The sequence below is a fragment of the Nestor notabilis genome, unplaced genomic scaffold (assembly GCF_000696875.1).
Source record: "Nestor notabilis isolate BGI_N333 unplaced genomic scaffold, ASM69687v1 scaffold11508, whole genome shotgun sequence".
Lineage (NCBI taxonomy): Eukaryota > Metazoa > Chordata > Aves > Psittaciformes > Psittacidae > Nestor > Nestor notabilis.
The window spans coordinates 45202-67137 of record NW_009940599.1 but is presented as its reverse complement, the minus strand read 5'-3'; the positions used below and the strand labels follow the sequence as shown (position 1 = coordinate 67137).

Sequence of the window (21936 nt, the reverse complement as noted above, 5' to 3'; positions counted from 1 at the left end):
CTCTGCAGTTTTCTCTGAGCTTCCTTTCTGAATTAAACCTTGTCTCCAAGCTGGAAAACTCTTGGGTACAGGAGAAGGCGAGAGCCCTGACTGCTTTCATAAAGGGGCTGCTGCAGAGTGATGCCTCCTGCCCCGTCCCAGTCCAGGATGTGGGTGATGTGCTCCCATCTCGGCTCTTGAACATGCTCGTTCCTCTCATGCTGAATGAAACAGTACTGAATTCTCTAAATTTCTCTGACAGCTTAGCAGCCTGGAACAACCTGTCTAGACTCTTCAGTGTGGCACAGGATGAGCTCTACATGAACAACCTGCTGCAGAGACTTCAAGGCACCTTCAGCCTCACCAAATGGAGTTATTACTCAAGCGTCTGGGATGTGGTTGACAGTTTCCTAAACACCCAAAGGAATCTAACCGAAGCAGCTGCCTTTGTAAAGTTATTGGAAGCAGTGGTAAATAACTCTGCCAATGATGTGTCAGCTCTAGAAATCACAGAAGCCATTCACTACATTCTCAAGAAGCTGAACTTCTCTGATCTGCTAAATGAATTCAATATAAGTTCCAGTTCGTCTTTTCTCTCCAACAAAACTAGTTTTGACAGTGTGATTGATATTGTCGCTCATCACTTCATTGTCATGACAGAAAACCTCTACAACAAGACTCTACCTTGGACTCAGAGTGACCAGTCTCTATCACCAACCAGTTTAATCACACGGTGAGTTTGCTTCTTGGGTATTGCAATGACATTTATGTGTAGTGACCACCATTTTCATTCCAGCATCAGAAGTATGTAATTTTCTTCCAATGGAGCACCTTAAACCTGCAATCACCATAATTTAGGATACTAGTTATAAGGTGGGTTAAATTGAAGAAGAAGAAATTTGTCCTTGAACTGAACGTACAGCTCGAAGTGGGACTTTCAAAAATCTTCCATGTTAGGGTGTATCAGTTCACAGTGGAAGCAGAATCCTGTAGAAGGTTTGCTACCAGTGGTAAACTCTTTGGAAACCCCTTTTTTATGGTATGACTCTCTAATTTTTGATTCTTAATCTCCCCTAGGCATTACTTTCCATCTATATCTTGTATCCACAGCAAACCTTTCAAGTGTGTTTTCTTACACATATGGTTTGAGAGTGAATGACAGCTTTGAGAGATGAAAGCAAAAAGAATTGATGAAACATAATTGGGATGGTACCCACTTAGGAGGTGTCTTCGGAGACACATGGCTTCATCTGGAATTCTTATTTACACTGTGAAGGAACAGCATCTACATAGCTGGCAGGTTGCTCACTAATGCACCTTGTTTCTGAAAGAGAAACTGATTTAAAATCCTATCTTATTTTTCAGATTTCTGTTTTTAGAATTTGAAAACACCATCTTACAGGTGACAGTGAATAACAGCTATAACCCCTACCTGATGTGTTTAATAAATGCCACTGAAGCTAAAGACAGCATATTGACAGGTAATCATGATTTCATTAATGTTGTGGGACCTCAACTGGAATATGTTGTGCCTGTCTTTTCAAAGTGCTTTATCTAATGCTGAGAAGGAATGGTGCTACATTATTTTGTCTGCTGGCAATTAACTGGAGCTGTGAGACTTCAGGAAGCCAGACTCTTTTTTGTTTGAGTTATGTCACATTGTGGCTGTAAGATTTCCATCCAACTCTATCCAGAAGACGTGTCTACTCTTCGCTATGTGATGACAGGTTGCTGACACTCAGATAAAGAAATCTTACAAATAAGAAACCTATATTCTCTTCACAGCTTTATGTACCTGTAAGATGACAGCAGTTATTTTTGAGAGTTAACATGGTATTTCACGTAGATATTCATCATAAAGCTTATTGTAGAACCTGAGAGGTTTATCTGCTCGCAGAATAGGGATACTGTGTGTGCTCTGAAGGGCGCTGTCAGGAGTTGTGTTATCACACCCAACTGGGGGTGGATTTCTTTAGGACCAGAGCACCTGCTCGGACTGGATCCATTATAATCCAGATTACAACGTAGGTCTTGGTCTGTGATTTCAGAGGTGCTGAGCCATGTCAATTTGGTGGAAAATAGCAATGATTAGTAGGCCTCGGGATAAAAGTGCTGATATTCCCATCTGCAAAGTTTCTGCAAGTCTGGTGTTTTTGTCTCGAGTAACTTTTGTTTTCTTCCTTGCGCAGAAAACATCACTCTGCTTTTGAAGCAAATTCATCTGAAAAAGAACTCTTTTATGCAAAATAATACCTCTGAGAAACATTCATCCATACCAGAGCTCCTGAAGCTAAAAGTGAGTCTGCTTAAAATGCTGACTTGAAGGACATCATGCAGTGATACATGAATGTGCAATGGAGGTTTTGAAAAACAGCGTATGGAAAAAATGTTTCTTAAAAGAATAGCTGATAAAAACTAGGACTGAAAGTCTCTTTTCTGCCTGCTGCCTGTATTTATAGGTCACCATCAAACTGGGCTGAGGAACTTGTTCTTATATGAGTCCCTACCAAGTATACACCCATTTTTCTGGGAAGGCAGAGGTGTTCCGGTCCTTCCACTTTGTTGGCTAGATTGGCTTCTGTTTTCCACCAGCCATCCCAAAAGGATGAGCACTGCATAGGTTGCCAGTGGCAACATATTCCTCATAACTCAGTGCACCAGCAGTTTTAAAGTTCAGTACACTGAGACTTAGCAAAGCATTGTGGAGAGGAGAGATCATTCTGGGATGCCTCAGCTTCATTTGAGGTGTAGGGAGGAAATTTTTTAGGAACAAATAGCAGTTAGATACCTCTGCCCTGCTGAAAATCAGTGGAATTATTCATACCAAATTGGCAGCTTTAAACATGACTTAGTTACCACATGTCCAAGTCCACACATGCTCTCTTTAGCCCTAGATGTCTCACAGCACCATAATGGTTTCTGAGATTATGCACCTAAGCAATAGTGACTCAGGGATTTCCCTCACCAGCTTTGGATTTGGCAATGCCTCATTTGAATAAAATGCTTCTTACACCATACATATGTCCATGACTGCAGTAATAACATGTGTGCACTTTATTGTATAAGAAATAGAATTTAGAAGTCTTCCTTTTAAAACAAAAAAGATAACAGTATGCAATGCTATTGCTGCTTAATGTATCTGTAACAATAATAGAATGGGCTGCAGAGTGACAGGTACTCATAGGCACAAAACAGAAAACAGTCCTTGCCATGAGACACTGATAATGTAAATAATGATGTCAGGCAAGAGGGAAGCCCCTAACAGCAGAGTAGGCAAGGGACTATAATTTTACACAGGTTGGCAGATGTGGAAGTCCTGACTTGTAGCCACCTCTCTTTCATATGCTGTAGTACAGTTGACCAGGTGGTATCTGGAAAGATAAACCTGTTGCACAAGATAGATTTATTTGGTCTCTGGGAAGATTAATTGGTCAGCAGGTACGTCCAAATGGAGTATTGCTGTGTATGCACGTTGGGCAGGGGAAATGATGTGTTAAGGCTTGCAAGGTTTATAGATGTTGTGCAGTGTTGCGTAGCCAGATCTTCTACAAGCTCATGTAGGAATGATTGTTATAAACTGGAGACCTTTCGAATGGACTAAAAATATATATTAAAATTTTAATCCTAAATAAAACTGGAAAGGGACAGCTAAACTTTTAAAAACCTGCCTTTTATAATTCTGTCACCTGAATGATGTTTGTGCATTTGTTTTCCTTCTCACAATTTCTTTTGAAGATATCTCACCTCCGGGATCTGACAACACTTCTTTGTGACTATGAGAGCTTTAAGTCAATACAGCATATCTGCCATCTCCCTAATGTTAGTTTTGGAGAACTGTGTGAACAAAGTAAATCTCATGAGCAGCTCCTCCACACTGTTGAACTGAGCAATCAAGTTGTGACCAACATACTGAATCACAGAAGAATCTCCCAAGAGCTTCAAAATATACTTATTGGGGATGCCACGAGCATCCAGACACAAATGAAGTGGTAAGGCTCTGCTTAAACTGCTTTAGTATTCTGTTTATGAAATGGCTTCTTGCCTTCTTTTCATATTCTTAATTTTGTTGGTGGTTTTGTTTCTTTCCAATTTAGGTTTCAGGAAAATGTACCAGAAATTGCTTTCTTTCAAGAGATTCCTCAATATATGACTGCTTTGAATTCCATGTTGAACATCACTGAGAATTTAACATATTCTAGCAAACAAGGTAGTTTTCTGTATTTACTTTACAATGTGGGTAAACACCATTACTGGTGCCATACTTTCTACTGAAAATCCCAAGACTCCTTTAGCTGCCAGGAAGAAGTGATATTAATGAAATAACCATACACCAGGTCCATAGGATCTTTTATCTAGGGTAATTCTGAAGCCTGTTCTAGACCACCGTGTTTTTCCTGTACAGCCCAAATAGTCCTATGTGCTGCAAGTCTCAAATCTTTCTCTTTGAGCAACTTTCGCTACCACTAGACCTGTCAACTTCAGCCCACAAATCAGACTGTGAAACCTAGGAAATATGACTGTACTTTGCAAGTTTTTGGATTTTTTTAATCAGCAGCAATGTACCACACTCCCGTACTTAACCTAGAATCCTTTCTCTGTCCTTGAGACAGGTGTATGTCTGGAGAAAGCAGTAACATCAATTGTTCTCTGATTGTTCATTACAGAAAAGTTGAGAGATGTGTTTAAAAACGTGGACCAGCTCAAAGAGGATCTCAGAAACACAACAGGATTGTCCACAGCCAGTATTGATGCTCTTCTGGAAGCATCTCTCCCAGAAAACAGCAGTCAGGTAAGTTTGTGGTCATCCTTGTGGGAGATCTTGTTGCTTTCTTGCTCTCAGACCATGAAAACCAGAATTTGCTAGTGAATGCAGCTAAGCAGATTGGTGCATACAAGATAGCACAAAGAGAGGTGGATGATCCCACAGGGATAGACAGCATAGCATGTTATGGATGAAAATTGCCATCAGAAGTGCAATCAGAGCCATCATTGACATCAGTCCAGCCACTGGAGACCAAGAGCCATATGGTCTCTTTGGCTGTCACCAGTAGCTGGTATGCAGCCAGGCACTGCCTGAGGCGTGATTGCTCCAACCTGCAGCAAGAGACCAGTTCACTATAATAGACTAATGAGGACTGAGTGGGGTCATTGATGGGGTCTTCAGTGCTGAGAAGTTGTTGTGGTCCAGATGGAAAAGCACACTTCTAACCATGTGAGAGAAGTCAGGATCCAGAAATAGCCTCTCATGATGAGGGATGAGCTTGCCTTCCTCAGCCTCCTGCACAAACAGAGCTCCAGATGCTTTTCCCCTTCCCAACCATCTTGTCTGGACTGAGCCCTAAAGAGCGCACTCTTTTCCAAACTTCACATGCATCAGTCAATGGGAAATTGAAGCCACAAAAGCTTTTACTACTGTGCAAGCTGGGCAGTAAAACACAATCCTTAGGATTTGTCCCTTGGAGCAGGAGTAATGGGGTAGGCATTTTCTGGTTCTCAGGGTTGAAATATGACCCCGTGGAAAGAACAACAGTGAGGCAAGATTAATCCATGCATAGTGGAGCTAGCAGCCTAGCCCCTAACAAATCTTTTCTTTCTTCATGCAAACACAGCTCATTTCTCAGATCTTCCAGCTGGAGTCTTGCAGCGTCCATCCTGCTGACCCACAGCTGCAAACAGTAGTGGAAGAGTTCTGCAATCTCTCTCTTTCAGAGAGGACTCGTGAGACATACATCCTGGGGGTCACTCTGTTGCGACACTTAGACATTTACAATTTCTTATACAAGGTTAGTGCTGGATTTGTAGAGTGCTTTCTGTAGTCTTTGCTGCATGTAGTGGCTGAAAGGTCATAAAATATCATTGAAGTGGCCAGAAGCGATACTGATTTACACAAGCCAAAGATCAGGCTTTGCTCATGCAGTGATTTTTATTGCATATCCATGCTGTGACAGTGTGGATATAAATGAGGATCCCAGCTGGTGTAAACCAGCTAACCTCATTGAAAGGCACTGGGCCTACTCTAAATGCCTCCCTATCATATATCATTTATATGCTGTACAACCTCTTGAACATTCTCCTCTGAATTCAGGCTTCCCAAAAAATAAAGCACTGGACTAAATGTTTTTTATTCCTTGAAAAGGGAAGCCCTAGAAAATTTCCTGTAAAATACATGTTCCCAATCTAGTTGGCACTACCAAGTTAATAAATGATTCAAATATCCCATGCACACAACTATAGAAACAACGTGTAAAAATACCATTCACAGAGAGGTGCCTATTGAATACATGTTTAAAAATGCTACAGAAGTCATCCTGGGGAAGAAGAGTTATTAAATGAGAATGAATTTGGCTCAGGCCAAAAGTCACTCACACTGTTTGACATCTATGTTGTGCAAAATGCTACCTCATAGAGACTCGAATATGTCCCAGCCAATATGTGATACACATTTCCCAACTGTAGGTGTTTGGAAACATGCACTGTTCAGGATATGTAATATTCAGCAGAGTGGTTTTCAAAACCACTTGGGGATTTAGGAATACAAATCCCATTCATTTCCCATGGGACATCCACTCCCTAAGCATGTAAATCGCACAATCTTTGTCTTGGAATTAGCACAATACATGTATGTGCTCACAGATTCCTGCTAATCATAACTGATTTCCTTCCTGCCTATTGTAGATGTTTTTACCTAAAGAACTTCAGAAACCCATGGACAAGATGTTAGGCCTTCTCACAAAAGTGAAGTATTTCAGAAACCAGGTTGAATCTGGTGTTGATCCATTACTGCAAGCTATTCATTCACTGAAAAAGCTCCGGCAGTCTAGAAACATGCCACTGACTAAGGTACGTGTAGCCTGCATATGCTTTGGAGGCAAAACACCACTGAAACAGTTTCCACAGTAATTTCTTGCCTTAGAAGCCAAAGGTGTGTTAAATCATAGATTACTGAATCTCTTTTAAAGCAGCGGTGTTCTAAGAATCTCTATCAAACTTATATATTGCCTTCCAGGGAGAGCTTTGATTTTGAGCAGTGGGACTGCCATATGCTCATCACAGGGGGGACACGAGGTACATGAGCCATGAGAGGGACAGCAAGAACAAAAATACAGGAGATGAAGAACTGTCTTGAGGGAGGGTTGACTTCCAACAAAATACTGGCGGGGGTCAGCTTGTGAAAACAACTGGAGAACTGCCCACTAAAGGCTACCCAAAACCACACAAATCAAAAGCAAGCCTTTGCTCTAGCTTTAATGTGCATAAGATCACACCCGAAGCCTTTCAAGACTGCCCAAAACGTTGGGTATGCCGCACATCCTGCTCCAACAGCTGCAGTAACTTCAGCTTGCACTAACTTAGTCCAGTTGTGCATCCAGTCTCTCTTTGATCCATAGTCAATGACAGCACAGATCACAGGAATTGTTTCTGGTAATCACTTTGCCTGGGCATTGTAGAGCCACATGCAGTCATGGGGATGGAGGATGTGCACATTTGTGTGACAAATTCTGTCTTGTAACCCAGGGTCTGTATGTGTCACCAGGCACACATTATAGGCAATTTCTACATTGGATTTCATACCTGGAAATGAATTTGCCACCTGTGTCATAGCAGAGGTTGGCAAAAAAGAGTATGATTTCCATGGAAAAGCCCCCCTTTTTTGGTAAAGATGAACAAGAAAGCAGTGTAAAAATGTTCAGTCCTTGCCTTCTAATTCTGTTATTTCTTTTTTCTCTCAAAGTGGGATGCTTTTCACATGCAGGATTTATTTGCATTTTGTCTTCTTTGCAGGCATTATTTAAACCAAACAACTTGAGAATAACACGTGGCACATTTAAGTCCATGTCGAAAGTTCTCTGCAACCAGGAGATCACACCCCTGTTTTTTGAGTCCTTGCTTCCAGATTTTGGAGACCCTGTAAGCAACAGTTCCTATGTGGAGGATGTCTATGTCCAAAAGATGATGAGGAAATATGGGATTCCACAGGACTCCAGTAAGTCTGGCTTTTCCTTAAGGCAAAAACATTTCAGAGCCAAACTCTACTCTTTCCAGAGAGAGAGAGTGCTGAGCTGTTCCCCTGTGTGTCTCTGGAGGGCTGTAAGTGTTCATTATTTATGCTAACAAAAGATCGGGGTGGGGGGGATATTTCCATAAATGTTAAAAGGAAAACAGCCTGTGTAACAGAGCAGTGCTTGACACTGCACTGTTTCTCATTTGTTGATCATCTGGTCTTAGGGCTTGTCAGGTCACTGCTTTTTCTTGATGTGTAGCTTTTCCAACCCTGCTGACATTATTAGCTTCTCTGAGTTCACAAAACTCCATTTAACCTTCAAGCAGAGAATCTTGGCTCAAACAGTGAGACTCTTCTTGTCTTGAGTTCAGCAACAGGAGATCTTAGGGGTGGATTGCTTTATCAAGACCCATTATATAAGTCAGTGAAGAGGGCCCTGAAGTCATTCACTGGACACAGCCACAAACTGGGCAGATGGGAAAAACCACAGTGGTAGCTTTCTCATGTCTGGCCTGTTTGTGCTTTGTGCACTTTGTTTGCTTTTCTTCCCTTGCAGCACCATTTTGCTTATCCTTTTACCTGGACTTGGTCAAGACCCCAACTGGAGCTTTAATTTGGTCTTTTTTAAAACCTATGATTTTTGGGAAGATCCTTTACACACCAGATACCATAGAAACTCGAGCAATCATGGGAAAGGTATGGCTCTGTTTACAGTACATGAGGATATGCCCGCTCAAAAAGACTGTAATTTATCTAGCACAGGCTTGTTTCTCTGAGAGGTACAAGTCTATTTTCTGGCTGTTTGGAGTATTAGTTAAATTATCTTTTCCTAGTTGCGTTGCTGGTCATATGAGTCATCTTTTGTCTTTCAATGAATCTTACCTCCAAAAAAATTGCTGTTGGTCTAATATTTGTAATACAATTCTTTTTAAGGCTTGCAGTTTATGAAGTTTCACCCCCATGTTTTCAGTCAATAACAGAGAGATGTGTCCCAGGACAAATGCTATAACCAGCATTGTTTGCAAGCAGCCCAGTGGTAGAAGGAAAGCTGATATCCAGGACATGCTCCAAATGCCACATATGGGGCCATATTTTTAAATACTTGCATCCAAATTTACCTTGTTAAGGGGCATTTTGCCAAGCAGTGATAGGATGCTGTCCTGGGTTCAGCTCCAGCAGTCATTTTTTCTCCTTCTTAGTAGCTGGTGCAGTGCTGTGTTTTTGACTTTCAGTCTGGGAACAATGCTGATAACACCGATGTTTTTAGTTGTTGCTCAGTAATGTTTACTCTGACCAAGGACTTTCTCAGTCTCATGCTTGGCCAGAGAGGAGGGGAAGCCAGGAGGAAGCAGAGACAGGACACCTGACCCAAACTGGCCAAAGGGCTATTCCATACCACAGCACATCATGCCCAGTATATAAACTGGGGGGAGTTACCCGGAAGGCCCAGATCGCTGCTCGGGTCGGGCTGGGTATCGGTCGGCGGGTGGTGAGCGGTTGTGTCCTTTTCCCTTGTTATTCCTCTTATCATTATTATTGGTAGCAGTAGTGGTTTGTATTATACCTTAGTTACTGGAGAGCTGTTATCTCAACTCGTGGGAGTTACATTCCTTCGATTCTCCTCCCCATCCCTCCGGGAACGGGGGGAGGAAGGAAAAGGGGGGGAGTGAGCGAGCGGCTGCGTGGTTCCAAGTTGCTGGCTGGGCTTAAACCACGACAGATGCTAAGAAAAATCCTGAGGAAATGAAATTTGATCTTAGCTGTTTTATTGATTTATTTATTGTTTAAATGCTCTAAGTTAATGAATAAATGAATCCTTGCATGTTGTGGGCTTTTCTGTAGTCTAATGCAACGTTGGAGCAGATGGCTGATATAGCCCTGAAGTCCCAGGAGTGGCTGGACAAGTCTCCTGGCATCATGAATTCACTGACTAAGTTAAACCAGACAGTTCCAATGATCAAGGTATGAGATCCCACCTGCCCCATCTCTATCACAGGAGGGAATGGGGGGATGGATTTCTTCACTGACAGTGGGGTTCCAGGGACCTCATGGACATCTTAGGTCAGCTGGGAAGACCTTTCTCAGGCTTTTGACCTGGACTTCACAGTTTCTGTGCCTGCCTGCCTGTTCCTGCCTCCGAAATACTCCTGACACACCTTTCCATGCAAATCCTCTTTCTGAAATGATCTGTTTGCAATATGGCCATGCTGAGGCCTGCTGGAAGGCTCAGATGAGCAGGGAATGCTCTTCAGTTTTTAAATTAACTTTCTGCTTGATGGAGTGATCCAGCCAGCCAACACCAGGCAAGAAATTACTTTTTCAGAAAATGAAACAGTATCTATAATAAGCATGTAGCTCTGGGTACACACATAAGAGCTAGAAGATGCCTTTGTACCTCAGTGACTGTAAATAAAATTCCTTTTTCCCCTCCTAAGGAGCCTAGCCTTGCTTGGATACAGAAGGCAGAAGCCTGTAATGTTTTGTATACTTGCTTCCTGTTCTCTGCAGTAAAAATTGTCTCCTTTTCTTACAAAGCTATGAAAACTTGCTCTCTGGAAGCCTAAAGCATTAGAAGTTAATTTCAGTGGCTGGAGTTCATTGTAATTTCCATGGCACTGAGAGAAAATCCAGAGTGGACTACGCAAAAGTGAAATGAAATATTATCTGCTGACTGCATTTATTGATGGAATAATGAACTATTCAGCCCCCAAAAAAATTTGTCTGCTGGTCTCCAAGCTAAATTTTGGTTGCCTCCCCATTATGTTCACAGGACTTCAAACAGACACAAATTAAATTTACTGCACTTTCAGAATAACAAAGATTATCCATGATTTTTCCATGGGACTCAGGATGACTCAATAGACATCCTCTGTTGACTCCAAAAAACTTGAACTCTCATTTTCATTGCTAGCATTTCCCCATCCTGATACACAGAGTGATTATATGGAAGGTCAGGAAAGGAGTAGGAGGGGGCTGTACAAATGCTTAGTGAGGGCAAACTGACCTGTTGTATTTTAGAAATACACTGAATAAGCTGGAAGGGCTTCTGGTCAAACTGATGCTTTTTTCCTTTTTGCTTGTTGATAGAGCACCCTGAAGAATCCCTTTGTGCAGGTTTTCATCAAGCTGATGGTGGATTTGGATGCATCTGAACTGCTGGCTCAAATAAACAAACTGGGTAAGTTGGTCCACATGTGCTGCCTTCTTATTTGTACTTCAGGTCTCCAGAGTCACCAAACTACAGCCATCCTCTGGTACAGCTCTTCTCTGGCCAGTATCAGATGCTGTGGTGCAAGGCAATCTCAGCTGTGGTTCAAAAGTCTTGTGGGCTATGAGAGAAGACTCTCAGAAAGCCAAAGGGCTTGTGTGAAGAGATGTTTCTTGTGAGTGTTGAAGGGGTGGTAGGATGGGAATCTCTGCAGCTGAGTGTGGCCACTGGAGGACACTGTTTAGCCATAATTATGACTTCAAATGAGTTACCTGGGACTCTGCTCGGAAATGTGGAGAGCTCACTTGCATCACATAAGGGTTCAACTTAAAAATTTTCTAGAGCAGAAAAGCAAGGGTTCCCAGGCTGATAAAGCCAGAGACATCATTAAAGGAGATGCTCTGCTGGAATTTGCTATTCTCTGGTGGTCTTGCATGGCTCTTCAAGGTTAGAGTTGCTGATCTGCACTGTGGGAATCACCACCAACCAGCAGTGTTGGATACCTGCACAGTGTGGGGATCACAGTCACTTCCTAGCAGGTCTTAGTGTCCCTACATGCTTTTTCAATGAGTAGCCATATATGTCAACATAAATCTGGGTTAGGCCAGCAAACCCCAGCATAAACCAAGAGTGTTTGTCATCTGTTGCAGTCAGAAAGATATTTGCATACTGTTTGTGATGACCCCTGTGTTATTTCATGAGTAGCAGCTCCTGTCTTAACTGCCCATGAAATCATCATGGTTGCAGCAGCTGTTCCATATTAGTTACACTGCATTATGCAGTCACCTTTGGAAACAGCAGTGTCTTTATTAAACTGCATTATCAGGTTTAGTACGCACATCAGCACAACAGACATAACTTTTCCTTGATGTGCTTGGTTAAAGCACATGCTCCCCTGAGACAGAACAGCTCAACAGACAAGTTGATTACATCAAAACCTGTAAGATGTGGAATGAATGGGGAGCATCATATGCGGGTCTAAAACCTCAGCAGGTTAGTAGCATCTTCTGATTTGGGATGGTTGTCACATCCTATTGCTGGCATCCTCCCAAAGGCAAACTCACGAGCATATTACAAACGATTAACATAAAAACTGGGTCAACAACATGCCTTCATTACACTGTTAAGTGCAGAAATGTTTTTTACATTTAATGTTCAGTATAATGGGGTTTTTTTTCATCATTTCTGGTGTCATTTTTAATGTAAAGAGCAGAATGATGTGAAGATTTTTTGCTGTGTGTAATGATGCTACTGGTTTTGCTTGTGGGGTTTTGTTTTTCAGATGATATTCGACTGGAATTGCAGAACAACTCTGACATTGTGGAGCAGCTGAACACACTGGCTACCCTTGCTGTGAATGTGTCCTCCTGTGTCTCATTTAACCGCATTCAGGCAGTCGGAAACTTAGAGGAAATGGAAATGGTTGCTAAAGAGCTCTTTCTGAAGAACGAGCTTTTTGCAAGTATGTGACAGTCTTGAATGCCCCTGTAAATTAGCTTGGTACAAGGTGGGAGTCCAGCATAAGAAGTTTGGCTTTCTATCAACAGCTCCCACCACACAGCAGTTGATCTTGAGCCAGTGTGTGGGACCTGCACACTGAGATCTCCCTGTGGCAGCGTTTTACACTCTCCTGTTTATACCTCCTCTTCTCTTACAGCTCCACTGTCTGTATAGAAAGCCTTTGGTCAACTGGTGTTTTCTCTTGGTTAATTCTCAGTTTGAATAACACTTCCCTGCCTTTAGGAGATCTTCATGACAGCTACCTTCTTTCAGGCCTCCATGGGAAAAGATCTTTAATCAAGAAAGATATCGTAGAATCATATAGGTTGGAAAAGACCTTTAAGGTTATCAAGTCCAAATATGGGACAGTTCAATTTATCAGAAGGTCATAAAGCTGTTGAGATGTTCCAGCCAAACACTGCAATATTAGATTAGGTCTTCTCAGTCACACTTTTCATATTTGTGGGATCAGATTGCAGCTTCAGATCAGAGAATAGGAACTTATATTAATTTGATATAGTAATACAAATGTGTCTTAAGTTTTAAAGAATGCCCTATTTCTCCTCAATTAGGATTTACTTATAAGTCCTGTGACCTGTTTGGGTTTATATCTCATAACTGAGGAGTAGATAGAAAATTTTCTTTTCTTGGAACTTCACACCCTGATAATACTTGGCTATTCCCATAAAAGCAGTTTTCTTCCATGATTGTCCTGCATTCCATCATATACCTTATATATGGAATAATCAAGAAAAACATTCTGAAGGGAAAAAACTTCTGTTGCCTTTATTTAAGCAAACATTTTAAAGGAAAAAAGTCCTGTCTGTCAAACTGTACCTACAGCATGCCATTTCCTAACAGGAACCTGCAAAGCTGAGATGTCCATATAGAAGATGTCAATATAGCAGCTTTATGCCCCTTTGTGTGGGCATAAAAATATGTGTATAGGTTTTTATGTCACTTCATGAGCGCTATTGATAGAGTACCTTTGGGAACGTTCATGGGTGCATGTGCTGAGTCACACACCTACCAGACATCTGACAGTCCATGTTAACAGCAAGATTTTTCCAAATACAGCCAGTTATTTTGAGAACTTTTGGTTTTTGAATGTTCACTAGGAAAAGATTTAAAGACTCTGGGAGTGTATTTCACACCCAGAATCACTGGTCACATTTGGAAGTATGAGTAGCTGCAGTGATGTATCGTTTCCACTTCTAGACACTTGATAAGCAGCTTACCCATCTAAGCATTATTTGTGGAGCGAAGAAATGAAATGATGGACTTTAACATAGAAAAAACATAAAAATAAGGAGTTTCTATGTATCCCTGTGTACTGCTTCTGTGGTGTCAGCTCTGAAGGAAAGCTTTTTCCCTTTCTGTTCCAAGGTATAATTTTCAAGCTGCCTTCAAGCCATAACAGCCCTGGACACTCAGTTTATGGGGACTTGGCTCTCCCTCCTGTGCTCAACTACACCATCCGAATGAGCAGCAGGATCACACAAACCACCAACAGAATCAGGGAGCGCATCTGGACAGTGGGTCCTCACAATTCCACCTCCCAGAGCCAGATTTACAGCCGGGCGTTTATTTATATCCAAGACAGCATTGAAAGAGCCATCATTGAATTACAGACTGGCAAGAAGCCAGAGGAAATAGCTGTTCAAGTCCAGGCCATGCCTTACCCCTGCTACAATAAGGATATGTAAGTTTGTGTGCCCTTTGTCTTCATGCTTTGTCTAAGCTCATCTCGTCTGCCTGGTGGAGTTCACCAGCTGCAATGATCTCCTTAATACCACGTTCACATAACATAGAAATAATTTCATTTTGTGTTTTGTTCTTTTGGTTGGTTTTTTGTTGTTGTTGTTTTCCCAAGGATCTGAACAAAAGAGGAAAGTTTGGACTCTAGTATAAATGGTCTATATTTAGTTTGCCTATCTTTTGTTTTCAGCACTCTATGTGTACCTGAATTGTCATGGTAACCTGAATTAATTGTCATGGTGTACTGTCATGCTGTAGGTTTTACAGCAGGTAAAATTTGCTGTCCCTGTTTGACTACACATGGTGAAACTGAGACTCATGTTGGCAGGACTTGGGTTAAATATCAAGTATTGGTTTGTTCTGCATGTCTTTGCATGCAGAAAATGCAGCAGAACTTAGAAAATGCATTTATTGGGCAAAAAAGAGTCCCTAGGTTTATGTGCTTTGTTCATGGAAATTGCTCTCCAGCTGTGATATTTGTTATTCATTCCAGTGATTCTAGCTAATGATTAGCGTATGGTGACTAGTTCTCAATACAGGTGCCTCTCAGATGCCTCAAGAGGGAAGATAAAATTGTACCATTCATCTCTGCTATAATGAGGGAGGACAGAGAATCTTTTGATGTGCCGAGTCGCCAGGTTAACAGCTTCTTATACAGAGCAGTGCAGCATTATCTGTGTGTGGACCAGAGTAAGTTTTGAAGGGTGAAACAGATCAAAAAGTTTTGGATCATCTTCCTTTCCATTCATCTTGAGCCAGATCTGCAGCTAGTATAAACTGCATCTCTGCCAAATGCAACAGAGAAGTGAATCTCTCACAGCTGAGGACCTGCCCCTCTAGCAAGGCAGTTTTGGTCAGTGTTGGAAAGCTGGCAAGATGGTACTTAGTCACAGTTATTACCCTGGCAGCAGCTGGTGGCCAGACTGAGTGGAAAACACACAGGGAAGGGACTTCGTTGTCCATCAGAAAGCTCTGAAGGATCTTCAGCAAATAGCATTGGTAGGTTGGATGGTCACTCCACCCTGACATGAGTGTCTCCTTTGGACCTAAGGTACAGACCAGACCTAGGAGCTCTTCCTATTGAAAAGCCTGCATGTCTACTGCATGAGCTGAAAGATTATCTGGGAGCTATTGCTATAGGCATTCAGACAACGTGTCAACTTCTTGCAACAAATATGTGGATTATTGCTGTGAGATAGTTTTGGACAATGATTAACTGCCTGCTGAAGGCATTTACTACAGTGCTTATCTGCTCCTTTTCTTGTTCTTGGGCTGCTGAGAAAAATGCCTGCCTTCAGGTTTCCCTCCTCACTCCAGGTTCAGAGAGACACAAGTTTGCTCAATTATTAAAATAGCTAAAGGCTTTGGATTTGCATCCAGTAGTAGTCATAAAATGACTGTTTATCAATTGTTATTCCATAGTTGGGAAAAGGGAATATATATACTCCGGTAAAGAGAAGGCATTGGGAAATGCTAAATTTTTAGTAGACTAGAGATCCTGTATAAGGTTGCAGACAAAAAGGCCCCAAAAAACAAAGAACTAGTAGAAATGCCTCTTCATTGTTCTTTCTCAATATGGCTTTAGTTGCATGGAAGCATTTCCAAAAGCTCTGGTTTATGGGAGATTTTCAGCTTTACAGACAAAAAGAAATTAAAAAACAAATGTAATAATTTTATTTTCTTACTGTGATTGTACATTAAACTTTTCCCAGGAATAACACTGATTATTTTTTTTAAGCCAGGTTTAGAAATGAGAGAGGAAAGCCTAAGCCCTCTAAATACAATGATGTGAATATCCTGCTATAAAAACTTGCTTTCCATCACAGAAGGAGAAATTTACTGTTGGCCACTGTAGTCTTTTTTTCTGTGCACGTTTGGCACAAGGAAGAAGGTTTTAACTGAAGTGAGGAGCCAAGAATTGTGAAGCCATGCTGTGGACCTGGATCCCTAATACCTGTCCTGTGGGGTGATAGGACAGACACTGAGGGGTAGCACCTGTATCCAAATTCCAGCGGCCTGATAACAATATTTGGCCATTATATCTATTAACAGAACTGGGAATTATAGCTGGCTGCTGATTCCAACTGGAATGCACCCCATCAGGAAGCCAGGAGACGCCACTGGCTGTGGTGGCTCCTGCTCCTGGTGCTGCTGAGCAAAACTTCCACAATGCATCTGGAAATCCCTCTGCAATTTAAAGAAAGAAAAAAGAATTTGAGCAGTCAGGAGTTTTGTGAATGGAAAATCCAGTGCAAGGGCAAAATAGCCATTTTTTTTAATTATTAATTGTACTCCCCATTTTGAAACATAAGCATCTCTTTTCCTGTGCCAAAGTATTATTCTGACAAATACATTCTGTAGAAAGCCTTAATCCCCAGAACATTCTGTATTCAGCTAAAGTCTGCATTTGCCTTTTACAGGTTCTTAACCAGCGTGACCTACTCTCTTCCATTTGCTCTGATGGCTGCCTGGGTGCTGTTTATAGCTGATTTTGTTAAAACACTTGTTCAAGAGAAAGATCTGAGGCTTTATGAGGTACGGTCGAAACCTTCTGGGGCATGCAGAATTATAAACAGATTTTCCTTATTAGTGGGTAGTATGTCTCCTGTGCAATATTAAATGGAGCAAAACAAGCATTAAGGAAATAATATTCCAAATACCTATTGTTTGACCTGCAGTGTTTGAATTCTGACATTGTAACCAAGCTCAAAACAATAGAAATACAGGGAGTTTGCCCTTCAAATGGTGAGAATATTGCTTTGCAGCTCTGAACGAACATGGGAAACATGGGGACTTCACAAAATTACAAGTTTTCTGAAGATTTAAAGCTCTCTAAAAATTGACTTTGACTCGTACCTATTGAGGACAAAGACATGAAAAGTTACTTATTTCCTATCCTTGAAGTTATTATACTTAATATTTCAGAAGGTGTTACATATTACATCAGCTCCTCTGAAATGAAGTTTTTCATTCAGCTTGCCTATTGGAAAAGAAATGACATTGAGACCTAGGGAATTTGTTAAATTAACTCAGGTTTTTGGTGCAAACACCATCAACAGAGATGAGCAGCAAAGAACTTTTGTAAAACTAAGCTTCAGTAAGCAACAAAAGCTCAAGCAGATTTGGTTTTTATCCAGTACCATGGAGACAAATACTGATTCACCAAAATCATTTCCAATAAAGGGCACTCTGTGAACTGTGGTGAGATTGAAAATGAGTGAACCCCAGTGGCTAGCTGACAGCCTCATTAGTTTAGGGAACCCAGTTTCGCTGACTCTAAGAAGGGTGTTGGTAGTCTTTTTAGGTGTGTAATAATCTACAAGAAGACACCAGCACTTGTAGTTTCTTTTGGGTTTATCAATACAAATTGACAGTTTTATACAAGTCTTGTGGACTTGATCATCAGCTAGTATAAATGAATGTTGCTTCCTTATAACCATGGTAATTTAGCTGTTGTGTGTTCTCTTGGAGTTGTGTGAGAAATGGTTTGGTTTCAGAGGTATTTAAGAGCTTCTACACTCAAGCCACTGAACCAATCAGCATTTATTTTGAAGAACAACTAAAATGTTTTAGAAAAGTTACAAATCTAAGGCCAGAAGTCACTCTGGAGCTTGTGGGCTGCAATGCTTCATACTTGCATATCCAGTCTGTAGTGTTCTTCTGCAATAGACTGCTTTGCAAACCTAGTGCATTGTGGAAATGTGAGTGCATGGTTTCTCCTTGGTTATGAACGTGCAGCTGAATATGAAAGAGCATGGTTTGGTTGATGCTTTGTTTAGAAACTGAAAAAAACCCAGCAGTTCAGTATCAGCAGAAAGATCTCTTGATGAACACTGCTCATTTGTGATTCTTTTTTTCACCTTTCTCTCTGTAGTACATGAAAATGATGGGTGTTAATGCCAGCAGCCATTTCATCGCCTGGTTCATAGAGTGTGCCATCTTCCTTCTCATTACTGTCACCTTCCTCATCATTGTTCTAAAAGTGGGTGACATCCTTCCCAAAACAAACACAGCGCTCCTGTTCCTGTACCTTATGGACTACAGCCTGTCCATCATAGCCATGAGCTACTTCATCAGTGTGTTCTTCAATAACACCAATATAGCAGCCTTGGTGGGCAGTCTCGTATACATCCTCACCTTCTTCCCTTTCATCGTGCTTCTCGTCATTGAGAATCATTTGAGCTTCTCTGTGAAAAGCCTGCTGGTAAGCTCTGCTTTTCAGTAATAAGGACCATATGTGTGGAAGCAGACACTCAGCTTCACTAAACTTCAGCTCTTATTACAGCTTGTGTCACAAATTGTCATGGTTGGGTGCCTTTCTAAATTCCATCAGTGAATGTTGACAGGTACAACAAGAGAGTTGGCCGTGACCTGTTTGAGGGGGACCTGGAATTAGTTGTGTCCCATGACTGAAAGCACTGAACTTTAGAGAGTTCCCACCTGCCAGCTGAAGAGTAGTCTGAGCTACATACCTCGCCCTTACAAATTGCAAACCAAAATGGGTTACTTTCAACCAACAAGAAAAACAAGGCTGTCTCAGTAAGGAGTTTAGGCTGTGAAGGAGGGCTGGCTCTGCTCATTGCTGGCTCTGCTCATCCTTTAGTTTCATGTATGTCAAATTCCTAGCTATGGAAACAGATGTAAAGTGTTGTTTCTTATCACGGGTAGAAATAGGTAGGCATTAGGTTCCAGAAGCCAGGCTTGTTTTGAGTCACCTGAGTCAGGAAAGAACAACTATTAGTGCTAGTGGTAAAACTATTAACTATGTGGCAGGTAATTCTCAAGCACTGCTCTGCTTTTAGGCTTTCAAAAGCCTAAAATAAAGGCCTGTGTGAGGAAGCAAGTTGGGTCCTAGGTGTGAAGCAAAAGAAAGGCAGGCTCTAAGGAGACATTACAGCCCAGCACCAGAAGTACTGCCCATCAGTATTGAGGCTGGCCCAGTGCTCTTTGTGACTACTGGATGGGGTGGGAATGCCCATTTTTCTGGCTACTGAACCAAGCTAATGAGGTTCCTGATTGTTGACTGACTTGATTTCTCTTTGAGATTGATTCATCAGTTCTTTGTTTTCAATTTTGTTTATTCCACAGAGTCTGTTGTCTCCAACCGCATTCAGTTACGCAAGTCAATATATCGCTCGATATGAGGCACAGGGCATAGGTATGTTTATTGTAGACAAAACTAGGCTTTGACTTTCACAGTTGTGACATTTCATTAAGTAATATGGAGCCTGTTTGTATTTCTAAATTCCTTTCTGCAGGGCTGCAGTGGGACAACATGTATAAGTCCCCAATGATTGGAGACAACACTTCCTTTGGCTGGATGTGCTGGCTCATTCTGATAGACTCTTTCATTTACTTCATCCTGGGGTGGTATATAAGGAATGTTTTCCCAGGTAAGGGTACAAAACATTGAGGCTGGTGCTGTGCCATCTCTTTTGGAAAACAAGGAGTACAACACTGGCTGATTCCATGGTTCCGGCAGCATGACAGTCTGCATACACAGGATACATCTGTTTCTAGATCAAAGGGAGCATGACTTCGTGGATGTCTGACAGTATTAATGAAACTGAGACAGAGCAAGGGAGAATTAGGGCTCCTCTGCTTATCACGTGGGTAGGTGGATCTCCTGAAGAATCTGAAGCCAAGGACATGGGAGGATGTGTTTGCAGTCTGGTGGGTGAAAATGAGAACAGAGCATGTTAGCCTGCATTTGTCAGTTGAGTGATTTTGTGTTGTGTAGCTTATATCATTTGATTTCAAAAAGTAATTCCTGCCTAGGGCAAGAGCCAGTACATTTGTCTTCTGCTTTTCTTCCCCACCTAATGAAGCAGTCTACTGGCATACAGAAATCTACCCAGTGGAAAATGTAAAGTACTCCTGCCCTCCAGCTATGAAGTTACTCAGAATAGCAAATTAGTGAATGTTTCCTATTGTGTCAATCAGACACGTTCTCTGCCACGTATCAGTAGTATATGAGCAGGTCAAGAGGAGAGAGATGTCTGAGGAGTTTCTTTTTGCTATTTTGAGTGTACCTTGAGAGTAATACTTCCTGGGAAACAGATACCTGAATGAGATTCCTCTTCTTGCAGGTAGATATGGCATGGCTGCTCCCTGGTATTTCCCATTGCTTCCATCTTACTGGATTGAATACAACGGTTACCTCCCCTTCTGGAATGAGAAACAAAGAGGCCTTCTCTTAACCAAGCTGATGTTAAGGAAAGAAGCCACCCTCAACAATAAGATATGTATGTGAATGCATAATGTTAGTGATACTAACATATATTTTAGGTAAATGAAGCCAAATTTGTAAAAGGTCACCATACTCAGAAAACACATTTCTCTATTGATCATTATTTGGTAGCACAGGAAAAATTGGAAGCTGTTCCTCACATGAATGCAGGTTTGGCTTTTAATTTTTATTTGTTCTTCCTATTTGTTTTGGAAATCCATACTGATTTTCACAGGTATATTTGTGTTTGTTGTAGTTGGGCAGTTACCTTAGATGCATATATCTCAGGCATACACTTTTGTTTGTGCAAGCAAACAGAGGTTTCCACTTGACAAAAGGGATGTGTGCTTCTTTGTTCATGTCTTTAAATATTTAGCCTGTAAAATATTTTGAGATTGCACATAAAGCTTCCTGATTCTATCTAACTGAAAAGAACTCAGTAGTTTTGCTGTATGTCCTCTAATTTTCTGTGCTTGCTTAGTATGAATTTAGTTAGGTGCTGTGAAACATCTAAACACGAGACCTTTTCAAAATGATTAATGCTTATTGTCAGGAGTTATTAGAAGCTGCAGAAGTAGAAAGGAGAAATCCTAGGGAGCTCAAAATGATACAGATCCTGTGAAATGTTCTCTACATTCCTAGCTGAAAGGCACCTACTTTTGCTGTATTTTGGTTTTAAACACCCTGCTTATCTCTGAGGTGAAAAAAGTAGCACAAATACCTGCTGCAGTACAGAAACTGTCCTCTGACCATTCCCTTTGGTGTGTCAAAGGTGCACCCCCTCCTCACGTGGAACCAGAGCCCACTGATCTCGCTTTGGGAGTCTCCCTCTGTGGCATAACGAAGGTTTATGGATCCAAAGCTGCAGTGGATAATCTCAGCCTCAATTTCTATGAAGGGAATATCACTTCCCTGCTGGGACACAATGGAGCTGGGAAAACTACAACCATGTGAGTATCCTTTAAAGCTGGGGATTTTTTTATTCTGTGGGGCATGATTAGGTGAACAAGAGAGCAAGGGGGGCTGAGCAGTGTTGGGAGACTGAATAAGAGACTTTATTAGGCCAAATCTCTCTGTAGCTTTATCTTGCTCATGGATGACCTCAGCAGTCCCTTCATCTATTAGAATTAAAGGTTCTTTTCTGCTTAGGAATATGCTTTTTAGTCTGTTAGGAACCTGTAATGTTCAGCACAGCAACTGTTCTAGCGTTTTGTTCCATTGCACTTTGATGCCTGGGATTAGGCTGTTCTGGAAGTTGTG

At 41.4% G+C, this 21936-nt stretch overlaps 1 protein-coding gene across 1 annotated transcript in view; it reads left to right on the top strand.

The window, feature by feature from the left end:
* Positions 1–8: 8 nt before the first annotated feature.
* ABCA12 (ATP-binding cassette, sub-family A (ABC1), member 12) overlaps positions 9–21936 on the top strand; it is a gene marked incomplete at its 5' end in the record, with an annotated part of 51576 nt that continues 29648 nt past the window's right edge. Inside the window, 20 exons of the mRNA XM_010020440.1 lie at positions 9–712; positions 1345–1460; positions 2169–2275; positions 3715–3968; positions 4074–4186; positions 4644–4768; positions 5589–5762; positions 6655–6819; positions 7762–7963; positions 8538–8677; positions 9824–9943; positions 11069–11159; positions 12472–12651; positions 14076–14391; positions 16868–16982; positions 18322–18651; positions 19536–19605; positions 19706–19840; positions 20537–20692; positions 21449–21626. Coding sequence (XP_010018742.1) covers positions 9–712; positions 1345–1460; positions 2169–2275; positions 3715–3968; positions 4074–4186; positions 4644–4768; positions 5589–5762; positions 6655–6819; positions 7762–7963; positions 8538–8677; positions 9824–9943; positions 11069–11159; positions 12472–12651; positions 14076–14391; positions 16868–16982; positions 18322–18651; positions 19536–19605; positions 19706–19840; positions 20537–20692; positions 21449–21626 — 3791 coding nt within the window. The remainder of the gene's footprint in view (positions 713–1344; positions 1461–2168; positions 2276–3714; positions 3969–4073; positions 4187–4643; positions 4769–5588; positions 5763–6654; positions 6820–7761; positions 7964–8537; positions 8678–9823; positions 9944–11068; positions 11160–12471; positions 12652–14075; positions 14392–16867; positions 16983–18321; positions 18652–19535; positions 19606–19705; positions 19841–20536; positions 20693–21448; positions 21627–21936) is intronic.